Raw genomic sequence first — 23,754 nt, 5'->3', positions numbered from 1 at the left:
GACCCCTCAGTGACAGGGGCTGTACGGGGAAGGAGCGGTTCAGCTCCAGCGCCTTGTCAGTATCGCTTCTCGGCCTTTTGGCTAAGATCAAGTGTAGTATCTGTTCTTATCAGTTTAATATCTGATACGTCCCCTACCCGGGGACCATATATTAAATTGATTTTTGGAGCAGGGAGATGGAATAGGGGCTTGCTCCGTCCACTCCACGCATCGACCCGGTGTTGCAGTACTTCCAGGAACGGTGCACCCTCTCTCTCTCTCACGTTTAATATCAATATCCAACTTTATAGTTACCGGTGACTTGTGATGGCTGGGTGATATCTGATAGCTTTCAGCAGAGACTTTGCTGCAGCTTTTTGCGCCTTCGGCACGTCCTCGGAAAGTTGTGCGCCTCGTGTCTGGCGTGTCTCCTCTGACTGGAGACGGTGTCGCGCTCCGATTGGTCCAGAGTGAGTCCACAGTCACCGTAGACTCGGGCGCAGACTCCAAAATCAAGATAGAATCTCAAAAAAAAAAAAAACCAAACAAAACAAAACAAACCTTGAGCCGGGTCTACTCTACTAGAAGGTTTATTCCTTTTTATTCCTAACAGCCTAGTTGTGCTGCCGTTACTTCATTTGACCAGCAAAGGGTGCTGCGGCTCAGTGTATCGTTTTGACAGCCGTGGCTGCAGCAGTTAGAAGGAGCTGTTTCCCAAGTGCAGTTATGTCTTATTTAACTTGAATAGAACAGTTATAACAGAGACTCGGCTCCTTCAACGCCTGCAGCACCGTGCTGCGGATGTTTTCTGAGTCTGAAACATGAAGGTGGCACACACACTAACGGGCTGAACAAAGCGATCAGGAGGGCTGGCTGTGTTCTGGGGCTGGAGCTGGACCCTCTACACGTTGTACGGGAATGAGGGGAAAATGCAGACTGTGAAAGCGCGTTCACTGTGTATGTTTTACGGTGTTTTGGAGGCATACATGAAAAGGGGCAAGTGAAGCATAGTGCGAGACCAGAGGGCGGTGACTGCTGTGGACTTAAATCACACATCATGCCCGTTGTGTTGCAACCGCCACAGGCAGTAGTGTGAGCCAGAAAGAGGCTCGTAGGGCAGAGGTGTAGAAGTCATACTTACCTGGCAGGGGAGATACCATGATCATGAAGGTGGTTCACCCAGGGCGAGGCTCAGCCATTGCACTCCGGCTGTGCTGACCCGTGCGAATTCCCCAAATGTGGGAATCTCGACTGCATAATTTGTGGTAGTGGGGGACTGCGTTCGCGCTCTCCCCTGATCTTCTGTTTAACGTCAACAACTGAAACGTAGAAAGGCAGTGGTGATCGGATCCGATGCCGCTGTGGCGTCTTCTTGCGTCATGTTCAGTGACTTTGACACTTCCAACGTCATAGACGGTTTGGTTTAAGGAACGTGTGATGCCGGCGTTTTCAGTGTCTCGTCACTTCCATGTAAAAAAACAAACAAAAAAACAAAAACAAAACACATATGTTAAATGTGTCTGTATTTCGTGAGTGAGTGAGTCACAAACTGCAATGAAGGTGAAATGAATACAACTGATGTGGTGGCAGACTTTGCGAATTTGAAGTTTGTCTTTGCGTCTTATGAAAGTTAATTTTGGTGATTGGAGGAGAAGGTTATGGTGTTATGAACATGCGCCGTCTCCCCCTCAAAGTAGAAAGAAAAGAAACAGAACGCAAGCTTCGGGGTGTTGTGAGGTGTTTTACATTAGAGCTCTAAGTCCATTTGGAATGCTTGTAGCACTGGGCGTCACCTAAACACACCAGGGAGCACCTGACCCCTCAGTGACAGGGGCTGTACGGGGAAGGAGCGGTTCAGCTCCAGCGCCTTGTCAGTATCGCTTCTCGGCCTTTTGGCTAAGATCAAGTGTAGTATCTGTTCTTATCAGTTTAATATCTGATACGTCCCCTACCCGGGGACCATATATTAAATTGATTTTTGGAGCAGGGAGATGGAATAGGGGCTTGCTCCGTCCACTCCACGCATCGACCCGGTATTGCAGTACTTCCAGGAACGGTGCACCCTCTCTCTCTCTCACGTTTAATATCAATATCCAACTTTATAGTTACCGGTGACTTGTGATGGCTGGGTGATATCTGATAGCTTTCAGCAGAGACTTTGCTGCAGCTTTTTGCGCCTTCGGCACGTCCTCGGAAAGTTGTGCGCCTCGTGTCTGGCGTGTCTCCTCTGACTGGAGACGGTGTCGCGCTCCGATTGGTCCAGAGTGAGTCCACAGTCACCGTAGACTTGGGCGCAGACTCCAAAATCAAGATAGAATCTCAAAAAAAAAAAAAAAAACCAAACAAAACAAAACAAACCTTGAGCCGGGTCTACTCTACTAGAAGGTTTATTCCTTTTTATTCCTAACAGCCTAGTTGTGCTGCCGTTACTTCATTTGACCAGCAAAGGGTGCTGCGGCTCAGTGTATCGTTTTGACAGCCGTGGCTGCAGCAGTTAGAAGGAGCTGTTTCCCAAGTGCAGTTATGTCTTATTTAACTTGAATAGAACAGTTATAACAGAGACTCGGCTCCTTCAACGCCTGCAGCACCGTGCTGCGGATGTTTTCTGAGTCTGAAACATGAAGGTGGCACACACACTAACGGGCTGAACAAAGCGATCAGGAGGGCTGGCTGTGTTCTGGGGCTGGAGCTGGACCCTCTACACGTTGTACGGGAATGAGGGGAAAATGCAGACTGTGAAAGCGCGTTCACTGTGTATGTTTTACGGTGTTTTGGAGGCATACATGAAAAGGGGCAAGTGAAGCATAGTGCGAGACCAGAGGGCGGTGACTGCTGTGGACTTAAATCACACATCATGCCCGTTGTGTTGCAACCGCCACAGGCAGTAGTGTGAGCCAGAAAGAGGCTCGTAGGGCAGAGGTGTAGAAGTCATACTTACCTGGCAGGGGAGATACCATGATCATGAAGGTGGTTCACCCAGGGCGAGGCTCAGCCATTGCACTCCGGCTGTGCTGACCCGTGCGAATTCCCCAAATGTGGGAATCTCGACTGCATAATTTGTGGTAGTGGGGGACTGCGTTCGCGCTCTCCCCTGATCTTCTGTTTAACGTCAACAACTGAAACGTAGAAAGGCAGTGGTGATCGGATCCGATGCCGCTGTGGCGTCTTCTTGCGTCATGTTCAGTGACTTTGACACTTCCAACGTCATAGACGGTTTGGTTTAAGGAACGTGTGATGCCGGCGTTTTCAGTGTCTCGTCACTTCCATGTAAAAAAACAAACAAAAAAACAAAAACAAAACACATATGTTAAATGTGTCTGTATTTCGTGAGTGAGTGAGTCACAAACTGCAATGAAGGTGAAATGAATACAACTGATGTGGTGGCAGACTTTGCGAATTTGAAGTTTGTCTTTGCGTCTTATGAAAGTTAATTTTGGTGATTGGAGGAGAAGGTTATGGTGTTATGAACATGCGCCGTCTCCCCCTCAAAGTAGAAAGAAAAGAAACAGAACGCAAGCTTCGGGGTGTTGTGAGGTGTTTTACATTAGAGCTCTAAGTCCATTTGGAATGCTTGTAGCACTGGGCGTCACCTAAACACACCAGGGAGCACCTGACCCCTCAGTGACAGGGGCTGTACGGGGAAGGAGCGGTTCAGCTCCAGCGCCTTGTCAGTATCGCTTCTCGGCCTTTTGGCTAAGATCAAGTGTAGTATCTGTTCTTATCAGTTTAATATCTGATACGTCCCCTACCCGGGGACCATATATTAAATTGATTTTTGGAGCAGGGAGATGGAATAGGGGCTTGCTCCGTCCACTCCACGCATCGACCCGGTATTGCAGTACTTCCAGGAACGGTGCACCCTCTCTCTCTCTCACGTTTAATATCAATATCCAACTTTATAGTTACCGATGACTTGTGATGGCTGGGTGATATCTGATAGCTTTCAGCAGAGACTTTGCTGCAGCTTTTTGCGCCTTCGGCACGTCCTCGGAAAGTTGTGCGCCTCGTGTCTGGCGTGTCTCCTCTGACTGGAGACGGTGTCGCGCTCCGATTGGTCCAGAGTGAGTCCACAGTCACCGTAGACTCGGGCGCAGACTCCAAAATCAAGATAGAATCTCAAAAAAAAAAAAAAAAACAAAAAACCTTGAGCCGGGTCTACTCTACTAGAAGGTTTATTCCTTTTTATTCCTAACAGCCTAGTTGTGCTGCCGTTACTTCATTTGACCAGCAGAGGGTGCTGCGGCTCAGTGTATCGTTTTGACAGCCGTGGCTGCAGCAGTTAGAAGGAGCTGTTTCCCAAGTGCAGTTATGTCTTATTTAACTTGAATAGAACAGTTATAACAGAGACTCGGCTCCTTCAACGCCTGCAGCACCGTGCTGCGGATGTTTTCTGAGTCTGTGGTGGCCAGTGTCATCCTCTATGCTGTGGTCTGCTGGGGCCGCAACATGAAGGTGGCACACACACTAACGGGCTGAACAAAGCGATCAGGAGGGCTGGCTGTGTTCTGGGGCTGGAGCTGGACCCTCTACACGTTGTACGGGAATGAGGGGAAAATGCAGACTGTGAAAGCGCGTTCACTGTGTATGTTTTACGGTGTTTTGGAGGCATACATGAAAAGGGGCAAGTGAAGCATAGTGCGAGACCAGAGGGCGGTGACTGCTGTGGACTTAAATCACACATCATGCCCGTTGTGTTGCAACCGCCACAGGCAGTAGTGTGAGCCAGAAAGAGGCTCGTAGGGCAGAGGTGTAGAAGTCATATATATATTTTTTTTTTTAAAGGCCTTGTTCAGTTTGCATTAATCACACGTGTATAGGAGTCGTGCGGTGTATGGGACGCAATACAGTTCTATTTGAGCTTTCAGTCTTATTTCTGCAGTATGATAGAATGTCTTTTTTTCTGGATTTAGCCGTTCATCTCTTCGGAGTACCCTTAATTTCGAGTTTTTGGAAGATATCCTGATGGATCCCCTCCATTACCGCTGACAGTTACTTCAGAAAGACCTACGTATTACTAAAACCAGTTGGACTACACCTTAGGTTTATCCAGGAGTGAAGATTTTTGAGGTAATATTTACGATATTTTAACTTTTTGAGGTATGTCTTAAAACGTTTGAAAAGATGAAGAAGTACTTGGTGTTTTTCCAGAAGATTTCTGTGACACCGTTAGTAGAAAGAGATTCGAAAACATTTCGTGTTATTTTTTTGAAAAGTAAGAAGCCAAGATGTTTGGCCATGGTTGTCACTGGTCCTGTGAGGTGTTCAACGTGATTGAAGTGGTTGATATTGATGGAATAAAAGTCCGCATCAGGAGACGACACGGAGCACTGCAACACCTTCCAAGCTCCATCCTACTTGGAGCTTTCCGGGGAACTGTCTTTTACCCTGGCCAACCAAAGGAATGCAGGAAATGTGGCAGTTTGCAACATTGAGCTTCTGAATGTCCTCAGATTTTTTTTAATATAAAAATTGCAAAGCTATAGACCACTCATCTTTACAATGTTCAATTCCAGTTAAGTTAAACCTTTGCTCCTCGACTAAGCATAAGTTTAAAGATTGTACTCAGGCCTATACAAACCAAGTAAAACTGAGCACTACACCTTTGTTTCATGAACAAGTTGAGGAGAGAATGGAGGAAGCGCACACAACAGATTTGGTCCCAAAGCAAAATAACGACCAAATTGTTGAAACCATAGAACTTATGAATAGAAAGTTATCTCTGGGTCATCATGAAACCATGGTAGCAGCTAGAGAGACATCTGAACCCCCACTGGACAGTTTGTTGGTTCCTGCAGTTCAACAGACAACATCTCAGAAATGCCAACAAGAGACATCAACAGATAACTCTCCAACCTCATCAGAAGAACAAGAGGTATGGCCTTCTTTGCCATCTGTTTCAGCCCCCTTCCTTGAGCCCGAGTCTCTAGACACTTTTTCTACAGTTACTTATATAAAAGGGACTGAGAATGATTCTCAGTATAAATTAAAAAAAGAAAGCCTTTAGATGATTAGGAAAACCAGGGGACATAATCCTTGTTTTTTTCCTGATGACCCACAGTGTGCATATTGTCACACTTAATACTAGAGACCTTAATGATGATATTTTTTCCTAAAAACTGTCTAAAACTTAACACTGTATACAGTCAGTCTTGGATGGAGAAGGGAATGAAGTATATGGTTTTCAAGCCATCCTGAATTCAATTCAAACCTTTTTCTCTACTCTTTATCAAGACAGGCAAATATTGGAAGACCAAGTTTTTATTTTTTATAGACAGACTAGAGGAAGATATAACAATAGCTGACTTAGGAAAAGCCCTAAAGAGCATGGAAGACAACAAAACCCCAGACCTAGATGGCATTTCAAAAGAGTTCTGTTACCTTTTGGGATCAACTAAAATGCCTTTAGTTGAAAGTGTTCAAAGAGAGGTTTTTAATAGGTGCATTGTCCCAACCATTAAGAAAAGGTTCCATTGCTTTTTTTATATAAAAAAGGGCCCAAAAAAGACTTTGGAAATTGGAGACCTCTAACACTTTTAGGGGTAGACGTAAAAATACTGGTAAAAGTGTTTTTTTTTTTTCGAATCCAACCTGTAGCACATGAGTCAGTGCATACTGATCAAACCTGTGGAGTCCCTGGTAGATCGATCTCAGACAATTTAGCTCTAGTCCAAGATACATATCTTTTTTGTACAGAATGTAATCTACCTTTATGCACTTTTGACAGCGTTAGTCACCGCTTCCTTAAAGCTGTTCTTGACCCTTTGAACTTTCCTCTCTTCAAAAAGTGCGTACAGTTACTATACACAGGATGTAATAGCATAGTTATTGCGAATGGAGTAGCTACAGACCCAATTGACATAAGATCAGAAGTTAGACAAGGCTATCCCCTGTCTCCTTTGCTGTTTATCCTAAGTATGAAACCTTTAGCATGTGCCTTAACGAATAACAAATTCATAAAAGGGATACTAGCACCAGGTAGTTTAGGTAGAGAGGCAAAATTATCTGTTTATATGGATGACTTCACTTTACTCCTGTCAGACAATAGGTCAGTTAGAGAAACTTTGGCTTTATGTGAAAGTTTTACCCAAGCGTCTGGGACAAAAGTGAATAAAAATAAAAGTGAAACACTCTATATAAATTGGAAAGAAACCATAGAAGAAAATGGCCTAATTAATAAGGAACAGACGATTAAGATTTTAGGAATTTCCTTTGGGAATAATATGGAGACACATAATTGGGACAAAAAAATGACTAAATTGAAGAATAAATTACACCAGTGGCGAGATAGAGACCTCTCATTTACAGGTAAAGTGCTAGTGGTTAAAGCAGAGATTTTGGCTTCGGTTGACCACAATATCCTGACAAATAATTATAAAGACCTGGCTTGGCAAATAGTCCATCAGTGTTTGCCTACCCGATTCTTTTTTAAGAAGAGACAGTGTACTCAAACTTCCACTTGTCCAAGACCACAACGTAGAGACGAAGGATCAATTTCACATTTGTTTTGGAATTGTTCTGCTGCAAAAGATATCTGGTCACTAGTATCCCCTTGGTTGCAAGCTCTCCACTCAGCACCACAACAAGTGATAGTGAGGTTATAGACAGAGTTACAGATGACACAACAACTGAAAAAGTGGAAAAGTGGTGGGTTGTGATTAACTGTGTCAAAGATTGTTTATGAAAAACAAGAAATATTTGGGTGTTTAACAAATACATGGTATCAAAAATAGATGGAGCAAAAATGATAATGAATGTTTTACAAGATTATCTCTTGAAAGACAAAACAAGTAAAGACAAAGAACAAAAATTAAAAAGCTGGAAGATCCCTCCTTTTTTTAGAAACATTTTTGTAAATATTTATTTAAATTAGTGTAACTAAGTGTTCTGACGGTGCCAGGATGTGTTTTAATGGAATGTAATAACTTGTGAAAAATGTACAAATTATTGTTATTGTATTGTATCTGGCATGGGATAGATTTTTGACATGAACTTAATAAATGTTTGCAAAGAGAAAAAAAAGTGGTTCACCCAGGACCTTCTATAAATAATCTTTTATACAATTCACCACCACCCACCATCTATAAATTTGGTCAGTTGTATCCTGTTGCAAAGAGCCATATGCAATCACATCATAACTGAGTGGCCACTCGTATATTTCTTTCATCCAAGGAGATACTAAGTTACACACTTTCTGGGCAAAGGGACATGTCCAAAGCAAATGCTTAAACGATAAATGTTTGCCCATGTCTGTTTATTATTTTCAGGCAATCAGTTGGTCAGTTTTACCAACAGACGACGTTCACTGGTTGAGCGCAGTGGACAGGAGGGGATGTAGACCTGAATGATTGAATTGAGATAAGATGGAGCTGTGGAGTTGACCACTCTGTAGGCAAGAGACAGAGCTTTGAACTTGCAGCCACAGGAAGCCATGCAAAGATCTGAAGAGCGGTGTGTAACACCTTAGGAAGCGTAAACAGCTCATAACAGAGCACTTTATTTATAAGTTCCTACTTAGCTTAGCTAGGCATCTGCTAAATGACTAAATGTAAATGTATTCATGACAGTTACGTATTGAAGACGTTTTTCCTTTAATTGAAGAAGCCAGAATAAAATTTGAGGTGTGTGTCCAGTCTGTTGACATCGAAACAGGGTAAGCTGCAGCACAGGCTTTTGCTTTGTGATATCCGTGTTAGAGCTTAATAAAACACAACAGCAGTGAAACTCCTTTTCTAATAGTTTTTGGTTGTTTGTTAATGTTTGCAGTTGTTCAGCAACAGGTTTTGACAAATATTTTTTATTGCTTTGGTGGTTAGCCTGGGCCAGACTGTGGCCTGGACCAAAATAGCTCCCAGTCAGCTCCTGTAACAGCAGAACCAGCAGGGAACGTTTGGGCTTTTGTAGATACCAGTGTTCACCTCAGCTGATTTTGCTGCAGTAACTTTAAAAAAGTATTTTATATATAACGAATGAAGCAGCATATTTAGGGTCATTAATAACATCTGATTCTTGGTTTAATGCAATTAGAGGTTAAAAGCATTTATTTATTTTTGTGGAGTGATTAGTGAAATGTTTAAATATCTGTCATTAGTCTGTAACATATGAATATGTGACTCAGAATAAACAGGAATGACACCGAAGTATTTGACATAGATTAAAGCTTCCAGCTTGTGCATGTGCAGCACTCAAGTATTCACACAAACACATTATCACAGTTTACACTTTAAATGATGAGTTAAATCTGCATTAGAGACCAAGAGCTTTGTTGGCTGGTGTGTGCTAGTTGGGTAGTGTAGGTTTAAAACATTCTATTTCCCGCCTTACACTCTCGGAGAAATTCGGCTGATTGCTTCTGTTGCGTGATCAATTTCTGCAGCATTTAAAGCCAGTGGTCTGTGGGTTTATTCGTATCTTTGATTCTAAATTCGCCATAAAGTGTGTTTCTGGTTTCCTCTATTCTCATTGGGCGACAGTGACATCACGTGACCACGCCCATTCCGCAGACACGCATTGTGAAAACGTCTGTTACCTTAATTAAACGTTTCTTGTGAGTTTGCATTAAAGTTCATATAAAATTAGTTTAAGAAATGTATTTTCAGTTTTACTGGGCGTCACCTAAACACACCAGGGAGCACCTGACCCCTCAGTGACAGGGGCTGTACGGGGAAGGAGCGGTTCAGCTCCAGCGCCTTGTCAGTATCGCTTCTCGGCCTTTTGGCTAAGATCAAGTGTAGTATCTGTTCTTATCAGTTTAATATCTGATACGTCCCCTACCCGGGGACCATATATTAAATTGATTTTTGGAGCAGGGAGATGGAATAGGGGCTTGCTCCGTCCACTCCACGCATCGACCCGGTATTGCAGTACTTCCAGGAACGGTGCACCCTCTCTCTCTCTCACGTTTAATATCAATATCCAACTTTATAGTTACCGGTGACTTGTGATGGCTGGGTGATATCTGATAGCTTTCAGCAGAGACTTTGCTGCAGCTTTTTGCGCCTTCGGCACGTCCTCGGAAAGTTGTGCGCCTCGTGTCTGGCGTGTCTCCTCTGACTGGAGACGGTGTCGCGCTCCGATTGGTCCAGAGTGAGTCCACAGTCACCGTAGACTTGGGCGCAGACTCCAAAATCAAGATAGAATCTCAAAAAAAAAAAAAAACCAAACAAAACAAAACAAACCTTGAGCCGGGTCTACTCTACTAGAAGGTTTATTCCTTTTTATTCCTAACAGCCTAGTTGTGCTGCCGTTACTTCATTTGACCAGCAGAGGGTGCTGCGGCTCAGTGTATCGTTTTGACAGCCGTGGCTGCAGCAGTTAGAAGGAGCTGTTTCCCAAGTGCAGTTATGTCTTATTTAACTTGAATAGAACAGTTTTTGGTTTGTTTGTTTTTTTCTCATCGTGTTGGGTAAAATGTTGTTTATTCAATCGCATTGCTCAATCCGAAATCAATTAAATCAAGTAGTAAAGCTGATAAAAGATTAATTGTCCAGAGTCGCGTTTTAGACGCGTGCGCAGTTCATCGTGCCGCGTTCACGTCATATTTTTGTGTGTAATTTTAGCCAGCGAAGTTGAAAACCAGTTGCTCGTAAGTCCTCGTTATGCTCTTTGATTTAGACTTTGTGGCAGTGACGAAATTTCTCAAATGCACTAGTAGTGGTGACTATAGAGGGATACTGTAGGCTGATTATAATTTGAGTGGATAATAACAAATAAACCAACAAGAATTTACTTTGCTTGATCCTTATTTTTTATATTGTTTCTATTCAGCTGAGATCCGCGAATGCAGCACGTTAAAGCGGAAGTGGTGAACTTTACAATACTGTGTTGTACTATAAACAAGAACACTGGTCAGTTTGGTAAGTGCAGTCCGAATTAGTTAGTTTTACAGTGTTTGAACAATAAAGATGAAACATTTACTAACTGCTGGTGTTTTGTTGTTGTGAACAGAACTACAGTCCACAGGCGTCACTCGCAGTGCATGACGGGAAAATGCAGACTGTGAAAGCGCGTTCACTGTGTATGTTTTACGGTGTTTTGGAGGCATACATGAAAAGGGGCAAGTGAAGCATAGTGCGAGACCAGAGGGCGGTGACTGCTGTGGACTTAAATCACACATCATGCCCGTTGTGTTGCAACCGCCACAGGCAGTAGTGTGAGCCAGAAAGAGGCTCGTAGGGCAGAGGTGTAGAAGTCATACTTACCTGGCAGGGGAGATACCATGATCATGAAGGTGGTTCACCCAGGGCGAGGCTCAGCCATTGCACTCCGGCTGTGCTGACCCGTGCGAATTCCCCAAATGTGGGAATCTCGACTGCATAATTTGTGGTAGTGGGGGACTGCGTTCGCGCTCTCCCCTGATCAACTGTTCAATGAGAAAAACTGAAACGTAGAAGTAAAACTCGTGTTGTGTTTTACATCAGTATCACTGTGTGTGTCTGACACCGGTTATGAAATGAATTCAATTAATTCATAATAACTATATTTATTAATTAAGGTCTTGTTGTCTGAACCCCACTTGTTAAATTGTCCGTGGACACACAAAATGGTTTCTACTGGTGATACACCTTGTATGGTAGCATCAGTGTGTGAATGATGAAATACAAAGTATTATTGATATTTGTTCATGTATGTACTGTAAATCTAACCATTTGCCCTTTTATGACCTGAACATAACACTGCACAGACTCATGATGTGTCCGTGTCTCTTCCATGTACAGAAGCTAATGTCACATAACCATGTCCTCCCCGGAAATCGCTTCTCTGTCCTGGGGACACATGAAAGTCAAGGGATGCTCTTCAAGCTACAAGGACTGTAAGGTCTGGCCTGGAGGCAGCCGAGCTTGGGACTGGAGAGAGACTGGGACCGATGTGAGTGAAACAGCTCACATACTGTATGTACAGTAAAGCATAATGATGGCAGCACAATATGAATAGACACATGCCTCAGATACACCAGGACCTACTGTAGCATGCTGTGGTTTTCTTTGTAACAGCTCACACAGTACTTTGCTTTTCGCAGCATTACCCAGGAGTACAACCTGCAGATCTGGAGGAGGTGCTGAAGAAGGGGATAGACTTGCTGGTCATCGGCAGAGGCATGAGTGAAGCTCTGCAGGTAAACAAGCCTGCAGTGTAGTCTAAACAGAATACCCTTCATTACTTTATCAATTCAGCTACGGTTTTACATTAGTCTCAGTAAACATATGCATAAAAGCAGTGCTACACATTTCAAGGCAGCAATGTGCATATAGCGCACATACACAATGTACACTTCATACTCAGTTTGCAGATTTCTGTGTATGTGTGATGAGGGGTAGGGGCTGGAAAGGAGACAGCATCTATACAGCAGGCACAGTGTCAGCAGCACAAGATGCATCATCAATACAGCGACAGCGTCAGTGCGTTCTGTTTACACAGGATGCCTTCAGGCACAGTATCGAGTGTAGGCCTGGAGCATTTTGTGAGCCCAGTAGACAGTCAGCTGTTCAGCGGTCTGGGTAGACAGCTAGACTGATCAAACAAGATGGTACATTCTGATTTAATCTGTGTGAGAGGGATCACTGAAATCATGGCTGAAATTTCTTCTGTGTAGAGATGACCTAAATCTAGTTGTACTGTTTTCGGTTTGTGCAGGTTCCCTCCTCCACGCTGGACTTTGTGAAGCAGAAAGGAGTTGAAGTCCGAGTCTTGCAGACGGAGAAGGCTGTTGCCGAGTACAACAAACTGGCTGGCCAGGGTGCTAAGGTGGGTGGGGTCTTCCACTCCACCTGCTGATGTTGCCCTAGTCTTACTGTACCACCTTAGATGACCTGACCCGATGGGGGACAGCCTGTAGTGCAGCATTGCCCAAAATCTCTGATTTGCCGTATGTATAGCTTCTAAGCTCTTGTAGCTCTAAGCTCAACAGACTGATTTAGGGTAAGATTGAAATATCTTCACTACAACATTGTTAATCTTGCTTAATTGAATCCAGGCTGCTGTTGCTGCGATACAACACAGCACTAGAATATTCAGAGAAAATATAAATATCAGTTTATAAAGTATATGAATCACAAAGAAAAGTGCTCTATGCTGGTTTAAGTCCAAGATTAAATGTTGTCACTGATCAGAATTACAATAGTTTCTTTAAATTTAAAGTGAAGATGAAGTGAATGAACATTTAAATTTGAGGCCATTTTTTTAAAGGTCAATTGTCAAATAAAAAATAAATGTGTTGTTGGGAAAGGTTAATGTTCAGCACATCATATTATTAAAGTGAAAATGTATTTCTGCATTTTTTTTTATATACAAATTAAGAAAATCACACTTCAGAGAAAAAAATATATCTGTATAGGTAACACATCTTAATGCACACAATGTTTATTTTAAATGAATGTGCTCGAAAGAAAAGGTGGCACTATTTTGCTTTTTCTTCATACTTATTGTGAACGGAAATGTGCACTGACACAGCTAACGCTAATGAGCATAGCACAGCTGATGACCTAGCATCATCTTTGAGTCCTGATCAAGGGAATAAAAACAAACCAAGAATCTCAAAGATTTCAAGCCTTGTCTGTCTTTCCTTTGTTGAGGCATTTGTTAACGTCGGGCAGGTTTGGGCATGATGTAGACTTTGACAGGCTTGCTGAACGGAATGGTCCCTTCGACAGACGCCTCTGGTGGTGGAAGACTGTCAATGCTGTCACTCCATCCCATCTTGGAAGGGGAGGAGAGGGAGGCTGAGGAGGAGCTGTAGGCCAGCAGGAGACGCACCTCAATTTGAGACGGCTCTGAGAGAAAGACAGAGGGTAGGAACAGTCAGGAAACAAAGTCAAGATGGACTATTTGATTCAATGTGATTTAAAACCAATTCAGTACGATTCATTGGAAACAGTTAGGATATGATAATTTCTGTTAGAACATGTATGTGACTGGACAGTGTAATCAGCAGATACAGGGAAGCTACAGGATGTGTGTTTTTTAAACTAGTTTATACAGTAATTTATTATAATATACTGTAATAAACTTGATGAATAGATCCTTATACAGCTAAGTAGCAAAAAGCAGATTGGACAAAGCATACATCTGTACACATTTAAAGTTCCTGCTTAAGTTACTCCTGCAGTAGCCAGTGTTTGCTGCCATAAACATAACTAACATCACTACCGGTAGCAGCCAACACCTTAAAACCTTTAAGACATTTTTTGAGCAAACTGAATCCAGTGCATTTGAAAGTTTTCTTTTCTCAAGACATGTTGTATATCTTAGTTTAAAAGAAGATGGAGATGAAAACATTTAGTTCTGTCAGTAGAACAGAAATAATCAGTGTTATACTGACCTGTCCATGCAGTGTGTGAGAGGTAAACCTGTGTGATGAGTCTGTGTCTGTCAGGTCCAGGCCTCCTGAAGTCTGCAGGTTTAGGATGGATCACGTGACTCTGGCCGTCAGGATACAGAACCTGTTGTGTGATTCGAAGTGTTCATTAGAAAGAGTAAAGAGTTGTAGGTGTTATAGCTGTGAAAGAGCAAGTGGCTGTTGGAGAAATTAAAATCTGTAACTTTAGAAGTAGAGGGAAGTTTCCTTTAATAATAAATAAATCAGCAGAGTGTTTTATTTTTTTTAAAGTGACAGTTTTCAAATGCATTACAAGCCGATTAGATTTAACCTCATATGGTTAGTAGATTAATTAGCTATTGGAGTAGGGTTGTGCAGGTCATGTACTCCGAAAGCAGACAACGTTTTTCCAGCATGCCCAACCTTAATAATCACTCAATTGAAACTGGTATCAGTTCATGTTTGTAGGGAAGGAAACATCGAAAGTAAAGTTTGAAAACATAAAGTCTCACAATTTTGAACGTTGAAGTAAAATTCTAAATGTAGTTTTTTTTAAGTATTCACGTTTCCTTAATGTTAATGTTTATGTAATGTAAGTTTAAAAAGGCTTTGTGAGAGCTGACCTGTACTTTCACTGTGTTCTGGGGGTCCTGGACATGCTCTAGTGTTGCATCGATGTCTAGTGCCACCACCAGACCAGATGTGAACCTCAGTGGATTGTCAGACTCCCCTGTTGGCTCAATGATGGTAGCCGTTGCCCGATGGATCTGTTAAACGGCAGGAACGTTTTAATACAGTCAAATAGTAAAAAAGAACATCAGTGCTGTAGAAAATCTTTCATAGTCTAAACAACTCTCCTGGTTCATTTTCATGCCATGGTGTATTACACACACACTGCTTGAGAGTAATATTTTGGGTTTCATCAGCACCTTGTATTCCTTCCTTAACTTCATATTTCATCATACCTGTACAGGCAGTCTGAGCTGCAGCAGGCCGCTCTGCCTCAGTGTTGTCTGGAGGATCTTTACCATCTCCACTGGCTTACAGGATGAGAGCCGGGGCATCAGCTCTAAAAGCTTATCCACAAAACTGTCCTGGAGGTGGGGCAGCTCTGTCAGAAACAGCCTGAAGGTTGCAGAAAACATGTATAAAGAAACAGGGAGCATTCCGGGTCCTTGATAGTTAGCCTGGAAAATCTATATGGACTAATAAAACGGCATTCAAAGGCAGTCGAACAGTTGTGTTTAAGTATAGAGACATTCACAAGTGCCTATGCATAATGTTAAACCTGGGGCTGCATTCAATCAAAGATCCTACCTCTGGAAAGACTCAATGTCCTGCAAAAACCTCTCACAGCTGCTGATGAGAGCATCCAACCTGAGGAGAAATGACCAACTAAGAATCTGTATATACCGGTGCAGTGTGTACACATGTATCCACTTAAAGTGTGCATACTGACCCTTGCCTGGTGCGAGCAGTCAGGATGAGCTGCAGAGCTTTGGCCTGGAGGCGAACATGGTGTATTGTGGCCACCTGTCTGCTTTCCAAGCCACTGTACAGAAACTCCAGCTTGTACGTTTCATCCAAGATCTACAAACGCAATCACACATGTTTAAACAGACAAAACTAACCCAAACGAGCTCGCAGGTGTGGTAAAAATGTGCAGGTGTGTTGGTACGGACCTGTTGAGCAGCTGCTGTGGCCGTGACATTCTGTTTGAGGCAGAGCGGGACGGCCATGTTCCACAGCTTCTCCTGCAGAGCCTGAGGAAACAACTCAAGGTGTTAACACACAGTTACCTTTTATAATCATTTGTCTAAAACAAGTAACATGAGCCTTCCCCAAAAAATGTTGGTACCTTCATGAGAAGCAGCTGGCAGCGCAGGTATGTAGCACAGAAATCCGCAGCTCCAGCGAGCTCCGTCTGCAGCTCCCCCAGCCTCAGTAGGTCTCTGACAGACAGGAGGACAACATTAATGAACTTCTCATCCATCAAGCAAAGACACTAAATGTGGCATGACATGAACATTAATGTACTTTACAAAGAAATACAACTTAAATGTGAGACATTTATGAAGTTCCTAGATTTAAAAAAATCCCCAATGAAAACAGTTTAGAAAGATGTTCCTTTAGTAGCTTTGTTGTTTTGAACCTGTTGTGGCCTGACCCCACAACATCTAAGTGCATTTCGAGGGTTAAGATTTGACTCAGGGATGGGTTCAGGTAAAGGTTGGGGTTAGATATTGATTTGTGTTAGTTACAGTTAGTTTAAAGGGGACAGCACATGAATCACAGAAGATAAACTTACCGTATGGTGAAGTCCAGCAGTTCCTGAGCTCCAGGTGCTTCCAGGTTCTGGATGGTACTGACCCTGTTTAGACTCTGTTGAAGAAAGAGCCGAGCTGATTCCACAGAACCTGAACCACAACCAGAGTCCACAGAGTCCAAACCGTACACCTGCTTTCTGCCTGGCAACTAGAAGGCAAAAGAAAGAAAGATTGTACCATCAAAAGTCTTCTAAATGCTGTGTAAATGTGTTGCACTATAAAGGAGGCAACTTCACTGCTTATTGGTCCTTTTCCAGCCTGGAACTGTGTTAGGCCTGTTGTTTCTGCTACAACAGCAACAACAGGTTCAACTTTAGGTTGGAGGGAAGTTTGCAGTACTGAACACTGAACACAATAAGTTTGACTATGGAAAAGAGGTGGTTGTTTAAGTGTCTATAGTAAAACTTGGGGCATGAATTTGACTAAATTTTACTGATTTATTTGACTGTTTGGAAAGACCTAAAAAGGGTTAGCCTAAAGGTTGCTAACCACGCCTTTTTTTGAGAATAAAGCTTTTATTAGTCTTAAAGAGAAATATCATTTAAAATATTATTTCTAACTAATTATTTGTTATTTCAGAGGCAATTTATTTTGGACAGCTAGTCTGACACTGTCATAGTGTATTTCAGAAAGCTGTGATTAATGTTTTATTAAATTTATTTCATCACAGTACATCCTAATCTTTTATGCTACAGCTGAATTAATGTTGTCAGAAGTTTTAAACACAATAAATGTTAACGATGATGTTAACTGCAGCAGTGCGATTAATGACCTTATTTTGTATTCAAGTTCTTACTCTTAGTGGCGGTACAAGGTGGGACAAACTGTCCCTCAGGTAGACGTAGTGTCTGAAGGTATGATCGGAGAACAGTGCCGGCATGGTGGGACACGACTTGGCAGCGTTGAACACCAACACCAGCACTGCAATGTCTGAGATCAGAGTCAAGGAAGAACAAGACAAAGACACAGCTCTCCGTCCCTCGGACACTCACGTGTTAACTGTGACAAACAACCGATAAAAACTGTTTCAGGTGAAAGATTTGAATCAATGACAAACTGTCAACATCAATATTCAGAATATAAAGACCTGTATAAACAGCAGATGAAAAACTTTCTACTTTCTTCGGTTCAGCTGGTCCATGCTGCTTATAGTTTAGTGGCAGCTGAATGAGCATTAGCTGAAGGATACAGGCAGGATCATCCATGTCTGGCTCTGGTGTGTCGAAATAAGGGTGTGTGCTGAGCAGTTCAGGAACTAGAGGAAGGACCAGTGTTGGGTGGCGTGAACCCAGAAACTTCAAACACCTGAGGGACAGAAGAAAATAAAAAACACTATGAGTCATAACATCATATATTGATAGTTCTGAACCAAATGTGTTGCAGGGACCTTTCCAGACATGGTATCCCCAATATGGCTTAACTCTGAGTTTGTTAATGTCAAAGCGAGTGCCAACACATGAAATCTCAGCATCTTCTTAATGCCGACTTTTCAGGAAAAGCTGTATCTCTATCACTACAACTTAGAAGCTACACAACATACTAATAAAGTTGAATTGACTTGGTTAGCATGTTTTCTTTCATAATGTTTAATGTTTAAGGTTAAAGGTTCTTTGTCGTCATTTCAATCCTATACAGTTGTGTAAAGAGTGAAACGAAACAACGTCCCTCTGGGATAAAAAAACAGGCCTGTGTTGTCACTTATATTGCGTTTCCTGTGACAGTGTGCTGTGCTGTCTTACTTCCAGACAGAGTTTCTGTCGGTGGGATACTTGTTGAGGTTCTTCAGCAGCTCCAGCAGAGCCAGCTGGATACACTCTTTAGTGGAGACGTTGGTGTAACAGAGTAACTCATGGAGAGCTTCTCTGATGTCACGAGATGAGTCCTGCAAACAGACAGTGACTCGTTAACATATTGAGTTTTGAGTAACTATAACAAAAATACTTAAACAGACAAAGAAATATCTCTGGGTTTGGGATTTCCGAACATTTGTGTGTTTGTGTACCTCCAGAACAGCCAGCACTGTGTCCAGCTGGTCTTCTCTCAGCGTTATATGAGTAGAGATTTCTCTCAGCACGTGGATGGACTGTAGCCTCACTTCCTCGATCTCGTCGTTGAACATGTCAACCAGAAAGTCCAGACACTTTTCAGCAAAGCTGGGAGATGACTTAGCCAGCTGGCACAATGCCTCTACTGCTGCGATGCGGACCTCTGAATTAATATTAAAGGACATTTAATTAGAGAAGAAGGTGAGATAGAGAAAAGATAATGCTCTTTGACCTTGCATTCATAGGTTGAACATTTTAATTTGCTGATGTTGTAAACTTGAAACAAATCCTGATAACATACCACATGGTTAAACTTTAAAAAGCTATTTGTGACAGAATGGATTCTTACTTCAAAAGGCAACACAGATTAAGTGCAAAACAATCAATTAGGAAAGAAAAAATAAATTGTGTTTTTTTCCATACCAAACATCTCGTCCTCCAGACCATGAACGAAGGCACCGCAGGCCCCAGAGGCAATGAGATTCACAGAGTTGGTGTCCAGTTTTTCCTTAGGGGCATCATCAGCCCACTTCCTGCCAGAGGAGAACTCTCCAGATGCAAAGAGCTCCTTGGCCCGTTCGTGGGCTGTACGCTTCCTCTGGACACACAGGAAAATAATTAGAATTTTTTTTTTCAGGGAAATTGCTCATACTTTGTGAACAAAATGAATTTACTCACCCTGAGATCTGACATCAGCTTCTTATCCAACGTTTGCTCCAGAAAGTGAGGACTGACCTGCAGCATCGAACCCTGACACATAACAGAAGGTTTGGAAAGAGCATTCTACAGTCCAATGTCTAACAGTGAAAAGCATAAAGACCAGAAGACTTAAAGGAGTTCTGATATGCTTCTATGATGCAAGTAGAGTATTCTGCTGGATATTTATACATCCTCGCATTATATAATTATTTTGGTTTTAAACTTATGCAAGGAGGCTGTGACTGCTGTGTGTGTTGGCTTGAAACTGTTTTCTCACCAGTGTTCTGGCGGCCTGCACCCGCACCATCCAGGAGCCGTCGCTGACCATGTGACTGATTTTCCCAAATGCGTCATCAACAAGTCGGATCTCCTCATTGGATGATGGGATTGGCACAATGCTGAATGATATAGAGACATAGAATAGTGAAGGATAAGTCAACCAAGCTCTTAAAGCTGGTACAGCCAATCAGTTTGTAAATGACAATGTAGAACTTAGAAGTTAAAGTGTCAAAAGTAGCAGAAGTGAAATGTTGATAATCAACAAAACAAATATAAACAAAGTAGAGCGAAGTACAGCATCATGGGAAACTGAATTTAGTGATTGGTAACAATTATTTTTTCCCCTTTCACTATCCGTTCATTAGTTTCTACTTTCAATATCTGGCTAAAAAAGATTTCAGCAGAGGTGATTCTTACAGACATGAGTGGTTTGCACCCAGCTTCCCTGGTGTTGCATACATTTTTCACATCCTGTGCCAATTCTACAGCCACACTGACAGAAAGTCACTTTGTATATCAGTGTCTTCTCACCTTTCTGGGTACAACTGGCTGAGCACCCAAACCATCTGCACTGCTGCAGAGCGGACCTGTTCATAATCATCTGAAAGCAGTCTGCACGCCTGCAAACACACACAAAGACTGCTTATGACAAGCTGTCATCAACGCTTTTTCTTGTAGCAGTGGAGTGTTGTTTTTATTAATATTTTATTCACAAGCAGGTAAATTTGGAACACATGCCAGTATCCGTGCTATTTGCAATAGGACAGACAACCAGAAAAAAAACCCTGAAGATCTCATGACCTGAACATCCACATCTAAATATCCAGGAAAGTCTGTTTACTAAAGGAGTCCACTGCACTGTTTATCTTTACGGTTCCTGTTACCTGGTCATAAATGATCTGGTGAATCTTCATTCCCCTCTCATGCAGCTGCAGCTGAAAAACAAACAGAGGCGCACATAATTATCTGGGTTAAATGAAGAGAATCATCACAGAAAAAAGTTTTCTCACTGCTGATTGTAATTGTGTGTGTTCCCAAAATATGTATGGTGCCACATAAGTTTTTGCCTAAAATTAAGATCTTGACAGTGTCCTACCATAGCTTTGAGGGCTGCTGTGCGGACTCTAGGGTCTTGATCGCCAAAGTAGTCACTGATAATGCTCTGGACATCTTTCATGCCTCCTGGTGCACAGATCAACATGTAAAATGACACAGTGCAACAAAAAAAAAAAACACATTCATCAACTCAAAGCACAATCATGACCCATAAATTCTAACTGTTGTATTTTAAAGCAATACAGATTATTTCCGATGAATTCTGCCACTAAACAGACAAAAAGATAGATAATTCTCAGTGCTTAATATTTTAAACGTGAACACTGAAGACGCGATTCAGTTTAAAAGCACACACATTACATCCTTGAGGGAAGGAAAATCATGCCCACAGTTTGGACATTTAATTATATTCAGTTTAGTTTAGTTTATACATTTGCACATAAAAGCTACAAAAATACAAAAGAGACAAAACAACTGGTCAACATATGTACAAAACTGAAGAAATCATACGAATGCGTTACGAAACTGAATCTTAGAATCTGATTTAGAAATTGTCCACACCTATCAATGAGCCCAGTGCTTCATTGTCTTTGTTTAGAGGTGTGTCCACCATGCCAAGACATCCAAGGAGCTGCAGACACTTGTTCCTCACCCCAAAATATGTATCAGACAGGTGCTGAAGGGAAGAAAGAAAAAAAACATTTGATTTGTTGCTTTTTGCATTAAGTCTTCCTGTTTAGTTAAGAGACAAACAGAATAAGAACAGCGATTGGTACTTTGTGTGTGTCTCACCTTGCAAGCCACCTCTATGAGCCTCTGTCTGACTATAGGATTCTCAGGTAGCTGTGTACCAATAATCAGCAGAGTGTCCAGCAGCTGAGCGAGGACCTGATGGGACTCTGTACAAACAGATCAAAGCAAACACACACCGTTAATTATTCACGTTTGTGATCAGATCTTAAAAACAATAATTGTGGTTAACAGCAACAAAAACAAAATATGTTTCAAGGAAATGTCTTTCCCAGTTAAGAAATTATGGTATAATGTATCACTATGGTTGTTGAGCATCAAAGTCACAAAACAACACAACAGAGTTCAGACTGTGTGTAACTGTGTCTTACTCTCAGTGTTGATTGTGTTGATGGCATCGTCTATGATGCAGTCAGCACTGAAACCCTGTGTTTTGGACAGAAGACCCAGCAGAGAGGCAATCTTCAGTCTCACAGAGTTATCTGTCTCCTGGAGGAAGATATGATCATCAATCACCATCATCATCATCGTTAGTTAGTGTTAGCTCAGACTGAATGAAATTAACACTGCTGTTAAGGGATTGTAAATTGTATTATCATTACTATCTGTAGTCATATGTTTTAATAAGAGGCACAATAACAGAAGGTTTTGTGACAGATCTTTATATTCATAAAGTCCATGATAGTTCTTTACCTTGTAGTAGTGCTCCAAAAGGATCCTGACTACACCCTCCACGCTTTCTGCCTCTACAGGCTTGCGTGCAAACTGCAGCAGGTATTGCAAAGCATCGGTAGAGTTGGTGGCTTTACAGAGGTCAATGTGCAGAGCTGCAGATTTACTGGGTTTGGACAGACGCAATTTCTTGGCCGGAATGTCTTCATGGGGAATCTGTCGGCATAGAGCAATTAAGAATAAATAACAATTTCTACAAAAATCACGTAGCATCCTTGCTTCCCTTCATGGTGTCTCAACGCTCCTCTTCTGCTCATAAAAATTAATTATTAAGATTTTCTGTGTCATTTTCCAAATATGGACACATTAACCTGGAAATAGTCACTATTTTCTATTCTTTGACTTTGACTCTGGCCCTGTTCATACTGGGTCATTGTCAAAGAAGCATTAGTAGAAATGTGGCGTTATTCTAATAAACAACATTCTAATGTTGTTGTAAGAGTATTACCTAGATGGAGAACAACAGATGCCACAACTTATCATTTGTACATATGCAGAGTAATAGTGACGACAATATCAGAGCTCTGGAATAACAGCACGAACCTAAGAGAGTGGTTCATCATCATTTTTGAAATTAGAACATAACTCTGTGAAAAGCACTTGAATGTAATGCAATTCAAAGATACCAAAAACGACATCAATTCAATACTGTGATGTTTATGTGGTTAGTGACAGTAACATCACGAAAAAGAGTAACGTTGGTCTTAAGTAGACGAGTTCACTTGTGTTCCGGTTACTTCAGTCAGACGCCGAACTGACATTCATAAAGTCACCAGAACATGATTTGATTGTAAACACTCAACGATATTATATGAGCTGTGTTATTATTGAAACAATGAGCGGTTGGATGTCAGGTCGTGCTAGTTAGCCATTTAACATTTAGCTACCTAGTTAACAAGCTGGTAAGTTTACGTACATCTTGAGTCGAGTGAAAAGTAATAAGAAGGTTTTAATGTGCTCACCTGAACAACTTTGGAAAATTCCTCATAAACTCGCTTTTTCAGATGTGCTGCCATGTTCAGGAAAATTATGTTAGCTTAGCTTAGCTTTCCTGCTTTCAGCAGCAACATCGAACTGTCCCTTCTCACTCCCCGTAGCTACGGTAAGCGAAGTAAAACGCGTTTTTCAAATGACCCTCGTTCTGCTGTGATCTACTCGATAAATAGAATTAATTTATGATTCAGTGTAATTAAAATTTAAAAAGATATTTACTGCATTTGACTGTTGGACTGTGACCTCACACATTTACTATGTGCTTAATTGTGTTGTACGTCGTTTGCAGTGCTTCATTTCACAGAATTGTTTCCCGAAGTTATTATTAAGTGACAGAGAAAATATCCAAGTTTAAACCAAACCTCCAAATCCAGAGTAAATCAGTGCAATCGTCTGTGGACCTATAATTTAGTATAAACGTATACATTACACACACACACACACACACACACACACACACACACACACACACACACTAGCAATTCGCAATAAAAATCAACTCTAAATGATTTAGAGTTATTAACTGATTTTAGAAGTTCTTCAGGTGTCAGGTGCCCAGTAGAGAAATCCTTCCTGCCTTGCT

At 41.8% G+C, this 23,754-nt stretch overlaps 2 protein-coding genes and 7 non-coding genes across 12 annotated transcripts; 8 read left to right on the top strand and 1 right to left on the bottom strand.

Annotated features, from left to right (window-relative positions):
* Window positions 1-61: 61 nt before the first annotated feature.
* Window positions 62-252, top strand: LOC113150107. Its single transcript, XR_003297646.1, has one exon. It is a non-coding gene; the product is annotated as a U2 spliceosomal RNA (small nuclear RNA).
* An 860-nt stretch (window positions 253-1,112) lies between these two features.
* LOC113149986 lies at window positions 1,113-1,276 on the top strand. Its single transcript, XR_003297620.1, has one exon. It is a non-coding gene; the product is annotated as a U1 spliceosomal RNA (small nuclear RNA).
* A 579-nt stretch (window positions 1,277-1,855) lies between these two features.
* On the top strand, window positions 1,856-2,046 carry LOC113150060. The gene has a single exon (XR_003297636.1). It is a non-coding gene; the product is annotated as a U2 spliceosomal RNA (small nuclear RNA).
* Window positions 2,047-2,909: 863 nt separating this feature from the next.
* LOC113149981 lies at window positions 2,910-3,073 on the top strand. The gene has a single exon (XR_003297619.1). It is a non-coding gene; the product is annotated as a U1 spliceosomal RNA (small nuclear RNA).
* Window positions 3,074-3,652: 579 nt separating this feature from the next.
* LOC113150054 lies at window positions 3,653-3,843 on the top strand. Its single transcript, XR_003297634.1, has one exon. It is a non-coding gene; the product is annotated as a U2 spliceosomal RNA (small nuclear RNA).
* A 5,831-nt stretch (window positions 3,844-9,674) lies between these two features.
* Window positions 9,675-9,865, top strand: LOC113150048. The gene has a single exon (XR_003297633.1). It is a non-coding gene; the product is annotated as a U2 spliceosomal RNA (small nuclear RNA).
* Window positions 9,866-10,478: 613 nt separating this feature from the next.
* Window positions 10,479-13,518, top strand: aamdc (adipogenesis associated, Mth938 domain containing). 4 transcript variants are annotated; one of them, XM_026375055.1, is made up of 6 exons: window positions 10,480-10,561; window positions 10,744-10,832; window positions 10,924-10,993; window positions 11,694-11,844; window positions 11,996-12,091; window positions 12,610-13,518. In XM_026375055.1, exons 4-6 carry the CDS (start codon window positions 11,713-11,715, stop codon window positions 12,748-12,750), a joined length of 369 nt encoding a protein of 122 aa, XP_026230840.1. In that variant the 5' UTR covers window positions 10,480-10,561; window positions 10,744-10,832; window positions 10,924-10,993; window positions 11,694-11,712; the 3' UTR covers window positions 12,751-13,518. The 4 variants fall into 4 exon arrangements, with proteins under 4 accessions (XP_026230824.1, XP_026230840.1, XP_026230832.1 ...); XM_026375039.1 differs by having other exon boundaries at window positions 10,479-10,561; window positions 10,744-10,993; XM_026375047.1 differs by lacking the exon at window positions 10,924-10,993.
* LOC113149974 lies at window positions 11,170-11,333 on the top strand. The gene has a single exon (XR_003297618.1). It is a non-coding gene; the product is annotated as a U1 spliceosomal RNA (small nuclear RNA).
* ints4 (integrator complex subunit 4) lies at window positions 13,165-23,276 on the bottom strand. Its single transcript, XM_026375027.1, has 24 exons — window positions 23,141-23,276; window positions 22,140-22,334; window positions 21,818-21,935; window positions 21,489-21,595; window positions 21,258-21,372; window positions 20,737-20,822; window positions 20,525-20,575; window positions 20,172-20,260; window positions 19,639-19,759; window positions 19,341-19,412; window positions 19,086-19,260; window positions 18,620-18,825; window positions 18,357-18,499; window positions 17,807-17,922; window positions 17,414-17,547; window positions 16,599-16,765; window positions 16,149-16,242; window positions 15,973-16,053; window positions 15,750-15,880; window positions 15,608-15,667; window positions 15,256-15,415; window positions 14,914-15,057; window positions 14,294-14,414; window positions 13,165-13,745 (listed from the first exon to the last, which is right to left on the bottom strand). Exons 1-24 carry the CDS (start codon window positions 23,192-23,194, stop codon window positions 13,555-13,557), a joined length of 2,931 nt encoding a protein of 976 aa, XP_026230812.1. The 5' UTR covers window positions 23,195-23,276; the 3' UTR covers window positions 13,165-13,554.
* Between the last annotated feature and the right edge of the window lie 478 nt (window positions 23,277-23,754).

Source organism: Anabas testudineus, chromosome 13 (assembly GCF_900324465.2).
Source record: "Anabas testudineus chromosome 13, fAnaTes1.2, whole genome shotgun sequence".
Lineage (NCBI taxonomy): Eukaryota > Metazoa > Chordata > Actinopteri > Anabantiformes > Anabantidae > Anabas > Anabas testudineus.
The sequence above is the reverse complement of the archived record's forward strand: the minus strand, read 5'-3'. Positions and strand labels throughout refer to the sequence as shown.

Bases quoted from the DNA above. Each gene is read 5' to 3' on its own strand.
- aamdc (XM_026375039.1), top strand. From the start codon at position 11,713: ATGTCCTCCCCGGAAATCGCTTCTCTGTCCTGGGGACACATGAAAGTC. The intron at 11,845-11,995 runs GTGAGTGAAACA...TGCTTTTCGCAG, and splicing joins GGAGAGAGACTGGGACCGAT to CATTACCCAGGAGTACAACC. The intron at 12,092-12,609 runs GTAAACAAGCCT...CGGTTTGTGCAG, and splicing joins GCATGAGTGAAGCTCTGCAG to GTTCCCTCCTCCACGCTGGA.
- ints4 (XM_026375027.1), bottom strand. From the start codon at position 23,194: ATGGCAGCACATCTGAAAAAGCGAGTTTATGAGGAATTTTCCAAAGTT. The intron at 22,335-23,140 runs GTGAGCACATTA...CTATGCCGACAG, and splicing joins AATTTTCCAAAGTTGTTCAG to ATTCCCCATGAAGACATTCC. The intron at 19,413-19,638 runs GTGAGAAAACAG...GTTATGTGTCAG, and splicing joins TGCAGGCCGCCAGAACACTG to GGTTCGATGCTGCAGGTCAG.